We start from the raw sequence: 12,859 nt of genomic DNA on the forward strand, positions 1-12,859 counted from the left end.
TATTAATAAAAATTTACTCGGTCAACAATGTGAGTCCCTTGGAGAATCAGAGGTCTAGTCTAAACTCCCACTTACCATCGGCATTAACAGCCTTGTATGAGTTGTATGCTTGTTTGCCACCAACATGCCATGTTAAAACATATTAATAAAAATTTACTCGGTCAGCAATGTGAGTCCCTTGGAGAAGCAGAGGTCTAGTCTAAACTCCCACTTACCATCGGCATTAACAGCCTTGTATGCTTGTTTGCCACCAACATGTCATATTAAAACATTGTAAGGATGGGACCCAGGACAGTAGTAAAACACAGGAGTGCCGAGTAAATACTGTCCTGGGTCCCATCCTTACATGGCGACCCTGCCAGTGGCGTTAAGTCTCTAACGTCACATGGTGCCTGCCGGTGCAGTATAGGTGGTGCTGCACTGGCGGGGCGCGCTTTAACTTCAAAGTTTTAAAAGTGAAAATGTCAAGGAACTAATTTGAAACTCTTAATATATTTGTGGACATTCGCAAGGACAACAAAAAAAAAATGAAAATATCTAAAAGCAAAAACTTTGATAGTGCAAAACAAATAATAATTTAAATAAACTAAAAGTATTAAACCTTAATGTGTGGAAAGTGGACTCTAGTGAAAAACATGTTTTTTCTCTCTAAAACATATTAGGTATGTGAAATAAAATAAGACTTATGTATGTGGACAAGAAGGCAAGTGATATACCTACCAGCGCCGGCTTGTCAATATAAAGTAAATAAAACTATGCTTGTGAAAATCGGTCAGCTATCATCGTGAAGGTGAAATTAAGTGTCAAAAATAAATTAGTGTATCTATCCGCGAACCAAGACTGTGTATCTGATGGCGGCTGAAAGCTGCTGGCGGCTGAAGGGGGAAAGCTGTGGGGTGCCGATGGACGACTCTGAGTGGACCCAAATGGACAACAAGAAATGGACATTTATTATTTGTATTAAGGTACACTCCGTAATTGTGTTGAGATTTTAATTAGTTTTTTAGAGCGTACATGTGGGTGTTTAACTTAATTGTCATAATAAGTAGTATTTTTTTAGGATATTTTTTTTTATGCAAATAACTAAGGGTAATAAAATGTATTTAAAAAAATCATATAAGTATGTACTTAAATTAAATTCTTAGATGAGGATTCAGTAAGTTTAAAAATTTAAATATTAAAACCTTTTAATTTTTTTTTTCTGAATAGATTCTTAGGCGAAGTACATTACATTTATTTCATTATGTTTATTTGATTTAATCATGTTTTATGATAAGGTAAATATATTGATATATGTCAAGTGTTAAGAAAAATACATGTAGGGTTTTAAACCAATGTATTATAAATTATAATATAGTAAGAAAAATGATTTTACCGGATTTGACTTTGTTAACACGGACTAACGAGGAACGAAATAAGTGATAGATATAGAAAAATAAAACGTGGAATACATATCTGTAATAAAGTTAAAAAAAAGGGTTAAATAATATGATATGTCTATGAAAAAAAAAGAGGTTAAATATGTCTATGAAATACAACTTGATATGATTTTACTATAGGATATGGAAAAATTAAATGTTCGTAGGTAACATTTTGTAAAGCAGATTTAAATAAATAGTTAGAAAATGAAGTTATTACAATAATTTAATGAGAAAATTGGCGAAGATAGAAGGTTGAAATTGTAAGGTTTAGAAAGTTGTGTTAAAGATGACAAAGCTAAGCAGATAAGTTTTTATGATGCAATTAGCCTGATCACCTAAGAGCGAATTAGAATCCTTATATGTTGTAGTTTTGATGGTTTGTGAGTAATATGATGCGGATAATAATCGTTTTTAGATATGAGGAAAATAAATTATATATTCAAAGATAGATTAAACGATAGAGAGAATAATGCTATTCGTTAGCATCAGTGACCCGAAGGGAACTGTTGTGCGAATTAAAACAATGTAGCAAGGTACACCAGGATACAAGGGCAGGCACGAAATCCTTGTTACCTGATCATGATTCGGTCGAGTTACCTTTCGTGAAGGTCCTTGGACACAGGGTATGTTTGTTAAAGTAAGGAAGTGTTAAAAGAACTGCCTGTTAAGTAATAATTAATGGTATAAATAATATATGCGCAATAAAGAAATAATAATATACCTTGTATCCTGAAAGAAATAATGAATAAAATAATATATGATATAGTAAAGACTAAAGAGATATTGTAGCGCTACAGAGTAAATAATATGTTGTGTACCCTTGCAATGAGTAACGCATACGTTATTACGTAGCGTGGTTTGTAATTGAAAATTGTATGAAAATTAATAATAATATGTGTGAGAGAGTAAGGTGCTACACGGGCGGTTCTACAAGGCCCTCACGGGACCCGATGTGGACCTGCTCGCGTCGGTGAACTGGTTACGATTCGGGGACCTCTTCGGAGAAACCGAGGGTTTTGCCTGTGCAATTGCGGACGAAGTGATGATGACGAACAACTATCGGAAATATATCCTGAAGGACGGTACGGTCGACATTTGTCGGGCATGCCGCCGTCCCGGAGAGTCACTCAGGCATATCATTTCCGGTTGTTCTCATCTTGCTAACGGCGAGTACTTGCACAGACATAATCTCGTAGCCAGAATTATTCACCAGCAACTTGCTCTTCTATATGGCCTTGTGGACCGCGAAGTACCGTACTACAAGTACTTACCTGCGCCTGTTCTCGAGAATGGTCGTGCCACGCTCTATTGGGATCGATCTATCATCACAGACAGGACTATTGTAGCCAATAAGCCTGACATTGTGATAATAGATCGATCGCAACGTCGGGCCGTGCTCGTTGACATCACCATCCCCCATGATGAGAATCTCGTGAAGGCCGAGAAGGACAAGTCCAGTAAGTACCTAGACTTGGCTCACGAGATAACCGCCATGTGGGATGTTGATTCGACGATCATTGTCCCGATAGTCGTTTCAGTGAACGGTCTAATAGCGAAGAGTCTCGACCAACATCTTGAGAGACTCTCGCTAGGTGGTTGGATCAAGGGTCAGATGCAGAAGGCGGTGATCTTGGACACGGCGCGGATAGTCCGCCGGTTCCTCTCTCTGCAGCCCTGACCACCGGTAGCTTGGGCCTTGCCCCGCTGCTGGCGGCACCCTAGGTTAGGTTTTTTATAATGTGTTTATATGTATTTTTTATCGTTTTGTAAGTGTTTTTATATTTTACTTTTATACTCACATTGTAAAACCCTAACCTAAGACCCTAATTGAATAAAGAGAATAATATGTGTGTAAAGACGTCAAAAAAAAAGAGAGAGAGATATAAATGAAATATTATATTCTTGCAAGTAAATATGAAAGACGATACAATAATATGAAAAGCTTTGTATAATGACATTAATGTCTACTTATATGAAAAGAATTTTTGTAATTTAAGGTACCTAGGATTGAGACAAACAATAATTACGCGTATATTCTATTACAATGACACTGAGAGAAAGGATAACTTAAAAAAAAAAAGAGATTTGAATAAATAAGACAATTTAAATTAGAAAATAATTATTTTTATTTAATTTGTTTTAACAATTAAGTCTTATTTTATTAAAATAAGAGATTTATGTATTAATTAATGTTTTTATTTTAAAAATGTAAGTTAAATTTGTAGCATATATGAAACATATTTATTATAGGAAGCCATATGAATATTATTTTGATATTACGGATTATGATGATAAATGTAAAAAAAAAATATTTAAGAGAAAAAGAAAAATATATTATTTAATATATTTTTCCTTTTCCAAAAGGAGGGAGATGGAATGTAGGTATAAGTAACATAATCTATTATTGTAGTAGGTACATATAAGGAAAGGCATGTAATATCACTCTCCTCCATATTAGGTTAGGAATGTAGTCCATACACGGAGAGTCATGTAAGATGACTCTCCTCTATATAAGGAATGGAATTTAGGTCAAGCTACTGGACACCTGAACTGGATACCTTCCACGTGTAACTCTCCCCACCTAAACACGTGTGACCTAAATTCCCAAGTTTATATATTCTAGGTTTTAATCAATAAATTTCAGTATTTACTCTGCAAGCGTGTGTTTTACTACTGTCCTGGGTCCCATCCTTACAACATATTAATAAAAAATTACTCGGTCAGCAATGTGAGTCCCTGGGAGAAGCAGAGGTCTAGTCTAAACTCCCACTTACCATTGGCATTAACAGCCTTGTATGCTTGTTTGCCACCAACATGTCATATTAAAACATATTAATAAAAAATTACTCGGTCAGCAATGTGAGTCCCTGGGAGAAGCAGAGGTCTAGTCTAAACTCCCACTTACCATCGGCATTAACAGCCTTGTATGCTTGTTTGCCACCAACATGTCATATTAAAACATATTAATAAAAATTTACTCATTTCATCAGTCATATCCAGCCTAGCATTGCATTGGCCCCGCTTAAATATTTCTTTAATTTGTTTTTAGTATTTGTTGTTATAGCGGCAACAGAAATACATCATTTGTGAAAATTGAAACTGTCTAGTTAATCTAGTTATCACGGTTCATGAGATCTTGAGATACAGCCTGGTGACAGACAGACGGACAGCAGAGTCTTAATATTTAATAGGGTCCCGTTTTTACCCTATGGGTACGCAACCCTAAAAAGTGACCAAGGCCTCCAGTGCCCTAGGCTGGAATCAAAGCAGCGTCCTCTGCTATTGCAGCAGGTGCCTGTGCCATTCTGCCACCGGGCCACCCACGGCGGCATAGGTCGAATTTTTCCAAGTATACTTATGCACTACTTACTGAAGGCTTATGGAGCCTCGCCATCCCTAAGCCTAAATTAAATATTTTCTGAAAATAATTTGTTTTGATCTAATAACATATTGGAGTCCTCGTAATAGGGGTCCCGTTTTTACCCTTTAGCTACAGAACCCTAAAAATCAACCTTGTTTTGGTACTATGTACTATGCTTCACTATGACTCTGAAATTTTAGCAGGAATTAATATTTTTTTTGTTGTCACCTGTCAAATTAGAATAGAATAGAATAGCCTTTATTGACCAAAAAATTAAATTTCAGCACATATTACATTTAAATAAATTCACATTTCATTTATATCAATTAGTTTCAATATTTTTTCCTTAGTAACTTTATTAAATAATTTTTATGTCATTGCTTTTTAATAATTATTTCAGTCTGCCTTCTTGGCATAGGCCTCCCCCAGCTCTCTCCACAGCTCTCTATCCCTTGCCGTCCCTATCCAATTAGGTCCCGCATGCTTCTTTATGTCATCCGACCACCTCATTATTGGTCTCCCTTCTCTCCTTTTTCCATCTCTAGGATACCATTCCGCTTCCTCTCTATCCCACTTATCTTTACCTTCCCTTGCCATATGTCCAGCCCAACCTGTTGCAGTCAAAAGTGTGAACTGGCCAAAGAACTTTTAACCGACAAAAACAGGCAAAACTGCTTTTGACTGAGCATGTTGGTCAAAAGTAGTTTTACCTGAAAATCATACCTATTTCTGGCAGCAGTTTCGTTTTTAGGGCGTAGCAAAAAAAAAATAACCCTAACCTACCTATCTCTGGGAACAGTTTCGTTTTTTGGGCGTAGCAAAAAAATAACCCTAACCTACCTATCTCTGCGAGTACTTTTGACTGATAGTAACAGTCACAACACAATTACTATTAACCAATGATTTTCAGGTAAAACTACTTTTGACCAACATGCTCAGTCAAAAGCAGTTTTGCCTGTTTTTGTCGGTTAAAAGTTCTTTTGACCAGTTCACACTTTTGACTGCGACATATATACTATCTATACAGGGTGAAATTTAAATCACTGGCCATATTCATTCCCGGCACTAGGTTACACTTAAGGAATCTATTTAGCGAAAAAAAAGAGTACATTTTTTTTTAATTTTCATTTTTCAATTTATAAATATTTTCCACGAGTCGTGGTCACCCTATTACCACAAATGTAAACAAACCTAATAGTAGGTTTTAACAACAACATCAGCAAAACCCTTATCTGACCTTCACTAAACCTTATAATCGTTGCAATAGGGTCCACCCAGGTAGTGTTGGCGATGGTAGGCAGGTTTATCAATTTCGAGGGTAGTCTAAGCCATTCCGCGCTAGCGGTAAACATAACGGTAAGCATAAATGATTAGTCACTCGTCACTCGCCAACCTTAAAATAATAATCGCGCGCGTACTAAGGTTAAAAAAAATGTTTTCGAACCGGGAATATTACGAAGTGGTACGGTGTTATTTATTAAGTGGTGAGTGTTTACGTGGTGCACAAAGATTATACGAAATGGAATCAGTTCCACGCCTTCGCAGACAAGGATTGAATCCAAGAGTACCATCTCGTGGGACTTCCGTTAATTGCGTCGATTTTTAATCAAATGTACGTAAGTTGATTCAATTTTTTAAATACGCCTGAATGCAAAGATTCCTGACCTAGTTTTTACTCATTATTTTTAAGCCACGGACGTTTTGTTAATAATCATTAGTCAGAAATAACATTTTAGATTAAAAATGGGTTGCCTTTGCATTTTGACGGTTCTAAGCCCGTTAAAGTATGAAAGGAAAAATTAGCAACTTATGTAGGTAATCTCGCTGCAATAGGGTTCATAATTGGTGAAGCGATTGCAAACAGCGGGAGGGGCGGGGTGTCAATTACCTTAACTGATAAGAGAGAAGCGGGTGTAGTGGGTAGTTGTCGGTTCACCATAACGTACGAGGTTTTTAGGACAACTTGATGATGAGTTATTTCGAAAAAAATGTACTGAGCGGTATTAAAAGAAAAAACACGTGTTTAATATTTTTTCGAGTTCTTTCGGTTGTTTCAATTTGGCCAGTGAATTAAATTTCACCCTGTATATCTTATTATATTTAATCTTATATTCAACTTACATTGACTCCGGAGATAACTTATTAGCTTTATGCAGTTGACTTTCCAATTCACCGATACACCTCAAATTTGATTCATAGTCTAAAGCACAGTTATTAAATATGTCCACAATACACTGTAGCTTTTTGCACTGTTTCACACTGGCAATGTACTTAATTAGAGTGAGTTACAGTCAGCTGGCACTTAACTCAAAGTTTCTTTGAACAACGTCATTTTCATCTCGCTCACTTATTAGTTTATCACAGCTGCTTCAAGGTTGCTTTCGCTTGCATTTCCAGGTAGCTAGTAGTGCCTTGACATGTAAGAATATTTGGAATCATTCTGAAATATTAAAATACAACTGAGAGACCGATGTTTATACTAAACACAATACACCCATGGAACGCTTTGAAGTTCAAATCTCGTTACGTTACGATGGCGTTTGCACTTTGCACTATGTTCGGTGACTATTTTTTATTGTTAACACACACAATACACTATTTAACAGGTTTTTATCACGTCTGGAGTACCGGATAAAGTATTTTCGAATAACAGCCGTCGTTGACGTCTAGGCAGTGTTGCTATCGTCTTAAAAGCCGTAACAGACTATCGCACGTTCTGGCTTAAAAACAAATTTATGTAATAATTATACCGGTATACATATCCATATGAAACGAAACTTAATGCAAATAATAACCATTATACATACCGGAAAGTCATCAAATAAACAGTAATATTCGTCTTGCTTTTTATTAAAAAAAAAAACGACCAACCTAACTTGTAAGCATGTTTGCAGTTTCTAAACGCAACGCATAGCTGTCAAATGTCAACCGACAAATTGAGCCTTTAGTATTGTTTGTCGAAATTTTTTCACTTTTAAATGCAAAATACGCGACAATACGAATTTTGCGGATATATGTTCTCGATTCAAAAGTGATATTTTTTCAAGCTCTTTCGATTGAGCCTTCGAGCAACACCGGCTTCCGACACATCGGAAGGGAGGGGCCCAAGCGATATCTCACCGTACAAATCTTTCTGCCATTTTTCGCGGGGGGAAAGGTGCACACAGTCGCACTTCTCACACGCTTACATACAAAATCCCATCAAAATCCAATCTGTAATGACGACACAAATACATAGAAAATGACACACGTCAAAGACAAATCTTGCAAACCTCGATCTCTTTTTGTGTACGGACGAGTCAGGACGAGTGACAAGTGTCACAACACGCACACTAACACATTTTCGTTGAAGTATGTTATTGTATTCTGAGAGATGAGAAGTCGGATTTGTCGCTCGACCGATCCGCAATTTGTACTGAGCGAGCAAAATCGATAAATCCAACAATTACATGAGACTAAAATATAATAATTGTTTTTAATGTAATTAAACGTATGCTATGTAAAAAAAAATATTACATGTGAAATGTAACACTTTCTTTTTGTAAATTTGATGTCCCCGACCTCTTTTTATAACAAAAAACCGAGCAAACAGGCATTTTTGTGCAGCAGTGTTCACGCGCGCGTCTGGACTCGGTCTAGTGAAAAATCCAAGTGCAACTAGTTTTATTACCCGCGCTAGATTAGATTGACGCGCTAATCTTGTACCTCGGCAGAGGGGAAATAGTGCGAATGCCGCCTCCCTTCCGTGTTGCTCGAAGGATTGAGCATAATTTCTTTTGGTTTTTCCGTCAAAGCGGCTCGCGTTTATTAATATAGATACTTCAACGAAAATGTGTTAGTGTGCGTGTTGTGACACTTGTCACTCGTCCGTACACAAAAAGAGATCGAGGTTTGCAAGATTTGTCTTTGACGTGTGTCATTTTCTATGTATTTATGCCGTCATTACAGATTGGATTTTGTATGTAAGTGTGTGAGAAGTGCGACTGTGTGCACCTTTCCCCCCGCGAAAAATGGCAGAAAGATATGTACGGTGAGATATCGCTTGGGCCCCTCCCTTCCGATGTGTCGGAAGCCGGTGTTGCTCGAAGTTGTCGATTATCGTTCATCGGTGGCAGTTGCAAATTATATTAAATAAATCGTTGTCGATGCGTTTGCACAGTTTTATCGTTACGTGTGGATGGCGATCGTTCTTCAAGTAAATAATGAAAAATTAATCCATATTTCTCTTGGTCACGGCATCACGCGTGAACGGCTGGACTAATTTCGCTAATTCTTTTTGTTTTAAAGTTGGTCAAGCAGATCTCATCCGAAAAAAAAGGCGACAAATTTGAAAAATGTAGGCGCGAAGGAACTTCGTCTCATAGAAAATTTGAATTTCGCGCCTTTTTCTACTGACAAGATTTGCTTGACTGTCTATATGTTAGTTCTTGTCAGTAGAAGTTTCTTATGACAGAAAAAAATAAGAAAGTTGCGCGGAACATTAGAAAATTTAAGAAAACTTAACTTCCGATGTGTCAGAAGCCGGTGTTGCTCGAAGTAACTACCATATTAACTTTGATGACATGGATAACATGTTTCTTGCGTGAGCTTCTGCGGAGAACTGACGATCGACGCCGATATCGGAGGCGTGTGGAGGCACTAGGAACGTTCGATTTATCTGCACAGTCGGACTGCACAGATTAATCGCTACGATTTATAGTTACGTGTGCAGCCAGCATTAGCTATATAGTCAGTAGAAAAAGGCGACAAATTAAAACAAGTGCGAGTCGGACTCGCAAACGAAGGGTTCCGTACCATTATCTATAAAAACGGTCACCCATCCAAGTACTGACCCCGCCCGACGTTGCTTAACTTCGGTCAAAAATCACGTTTGTTGTATGGGAGCCCCACTTAAATCTTTATTTTATTCTGTTTTTAGTATCTGTTGTTATAGCGGCAACAGAAATACATCATCTGTGAAAATTTCAACTGTCTAGCTATCACGGTTCGTGAGATACAGCCTGGTGACAGACAGACGGACGGACGGACAGCGGAGTCTTAGTAATAGGGTCCCGTTTTACCCTTTGGGTACGGAACCCTAAAAAGTAGGCTCTAAACTGGCTCGCTTGGCAGAGGATAGTCTGTGCCGAAAGAGCAGAGTCGTGGAATGTATAGATGGTCAAGCAAATCTTGTCAGTAGAAAAAGGCGCGAAATTCAAATTTTCTATGAGACGATATCCCTTCGCGCCTACATTTTTAAAATTTGCCTCCTTTTTCTACTGACAAGAACTGCTTGACTAACTTTATGTAACATACTATAAACATAGAAGGTAGGATCCTATAGAAGTGGTATACGCGTGCCTCCGTGAGGGACAAAACAAACATACGCAATGCGTCACTATGATTGGTCGAATTTATTTGTTGCCCACCATTATCCATACTAAAAAAACGGTGGGGAACAAAAAACATGTGAGACTGTGACAAGGACAAACAATAATAGCGCTTTCTCTGCTACTCCTACTGAAAGATACGTAAGACTATCCCGTTCTGTCAGTTATCCCCACCACTCATGCCAATCCAGTTTAATACTAGATTCATGACTATAAAGAATTGCATATGGCTTGCCCAACCTATAGTGAATTCCCCCAAACGTATCAGAATAATCTTTCAGGGTAAATAAAGTTAAGGTTCATTACTTTATTGACATATTTTCCATTATTTCGTTTACAAGTATATCATGCTTGATACATGAGAGAGTTCCATCGGATTTATTGTATTGGAGTGATGTTAGTCGTTTATTCGGCTTTTTCCTGTTATTTATAGCAACTTGTCCAAGGAGCTGTGGCAGAGGGATCTCCTGGTAGTTGGCGACCCCTCGGAATTCAGTCTTAGCAATTCTATACAGGAACATGTCAGTGAAACCATCTGGGAACTCCTTCACCAAATCCTTCCAACGTATGTCGCTCCAAACTTCATACGGTGATTTTTTTAGCCTGAGAAGCAAGTTAATCATTGACAGAATATTGATAATATGTTCCTACTTATTATCTATTAAATAGTTTCTGCCTACAACTACGAAACTACCCCCCACCTGTGGGGGAAAGGCAGCGCAACTACTGATGTGCCGTTCCCGGGAATAATCCCTAGGTGGGAATATTCCCGGGAATATTCCCATGAATATTCCCACACGAAGGGAACATTGGGGAATTTTGAAATTGTTAATGTTTACATATTGTGTTATAGGGGATTCTATCAAAACGTTATCCATTAAACTATTAACTGAGACATTAGACAGTGTAACTCACACAGGCAACTAAATTCCCAATGTTCCTGGGAATATTCCCAATATTTCCTGGGAATATTCCCAATGTTCCCGGGAATATGCCCATAGTTGTTGAAAAAATTGGAAATAAAAACAAATTTTAGAAAATCATCACAGTTTAATTAAAAATCACAGTAAATTGACTAAATATTTTTTCTAATAACATTTTTTCTTAAATTAACAAAAGCGTTATATAATCATCACATTTGACCTACTAACTAATCTCAGTGTATAAAAATTAACTTTAATATAACAATATAAAATCTAAAAATATCTATAAAAGAGTATATCTATATGTTCATTTTTTGTCATTATCTGTAAATATTGGATTTACTTAGTTCTATAAAGTCTAATGCTATCACATATTCTAACTGTCTACACTATCAGTCACTGTTATCAGTGTCGTCAGAGCTTTGTGCATTTCGCATTGTGATATTTTCAACCTCAGTATCACTGAGACCCAAACATAAATTAGAGCTTTCCTCAATATCCACAATGTCAGAAAAGTCATCCTCAGAATCTGAACTTGCATCTCCTGAGTCCCAAACACAATCAGATAAAATTGGCATTGCAGGTTTTTGTGGAGTTGGTTTATTTATGAGTTTCCAATTGTGTGATATAAAGGTCACCTTTCCTGCTCTATTTGTTTTTAGGCGATTTCTTTTTTTCGAATGGATATGAGAAAAAGTCGAAAACGATCTCTCTACTGCCGCTGAAGTTGCAGGTACCGATAGTACTTTCAAAGCTATTTTCCCTAATGCAGTCTTCGAAAAAAGGGTTTCCCACCAAACTACTGGTTCCACCTTTTCAGCCATTTTCCACAAAAAATCTTTCTCATACATGTCTTTACGACTTTTATAGTTAGCGATATCCACTAATATGTCGGAAGCATCATCATCAGTCATATTGATTATAACATCGCATCCATCTAGGTGTTCTTCGTTTGTTAAGCAAGCTCCTTGATTTTTGGGATCCAAAATTGCTGCGGCCAAATGTAAAGGTTTTAAGGCATTCAGTTTTCTTTCCTCAAACTTATTTTTGAAGGTGGGTAAACTGTCTTCTAAAAAGTTTTTGGAAGTCGGGGTGTCTAATAATTTATGTAGATCATTAAATGCTTTATGCACTAAGTGCACTGCGTGGTAATCTCCTTCCAACATTAGAATCCATTGGACAATTGGCTTTAAGACTATTTCTAGATCTTGCACTTCTGACCAGACATCTTCATTCAACAGTTCGATTTTGTATCGTCTCAATGGTCCGGTGGCCATATTCACTGCCATGTTTTGTAGTACAACTTTCGACTTCAGAAAACTCTGCAAACAAAACAAATAGCTGCCCCACCTGGTTTTCACTGGCAAATGGAGTGTAATATTCACAGACTTTTCTTCAGCGATCCTTCTATATTCAGCACCAAGAATGTGGGAACTTGAAATCGTTTTGATGACATTGACAATGTGCTTAAACAATTTTCTAATCTTTAATATCTTCAATATATCTCCTATTAAAAGATGTAAAGTGTGAGCTAAACACCCAGTCCATTGTGTTTGACTATATTTGTCGTGCAGAAGTTTGCCGAAACGCACCATATTAGCCGCATTATCTGTTACAACTCCAAAAAACTTTGATGTGTCGAACTCTTCCATTATATTTGACACTTGATTACATAGATACTCAGATGTGTGTCTGTTATTATCTGTCTCGATGAACTTGTAAAACAAGGGCTTCGGTGTATATACGATAACATTTATAATCGGCTCTTTCCTTATATTAGACCAG

General features: G+C 37.1%; 1 protein-coding gene across 1 annotated transcript in view; it reads right to left on the bottom strand.

Annotated features, from left to right (window-relative positions):
• Nucleotides 1-10,449: 10,449 nt before the first annotated feature.
• The window catches only part of LOC134789616 (uncharacterized), a 29,290-nt gene continuing 26,880 nt past the window's right edge, over nt 10,450-12,859 (bottom strand). Inside the window, exon 5 of the mRNA XM_063760187.1 lies at nt 10,450-10,754. Within this exon, the coding sequence (XP_063616257.1) occupies nt 10,454-10,754 (301 nt within the window). The 3' untranslated portion in view covers nt 10,450-10,453. The remainder of the gene's footprint in view (nt 10,755-12,859) is intronic.

This window comes from Cydia splendana, chromosome 4, assembly GCF_910591565.1.
Source record: "Cydia splendana chromosome 4, ilCydSple1.2, whole genome shotgun sequence".
Lineage (NCBI taxonomy): Eukaryota > Metazoa > Arthropoda > Insecta > Lepidoptera > Tortricidae > Cydia > Cydia splendana.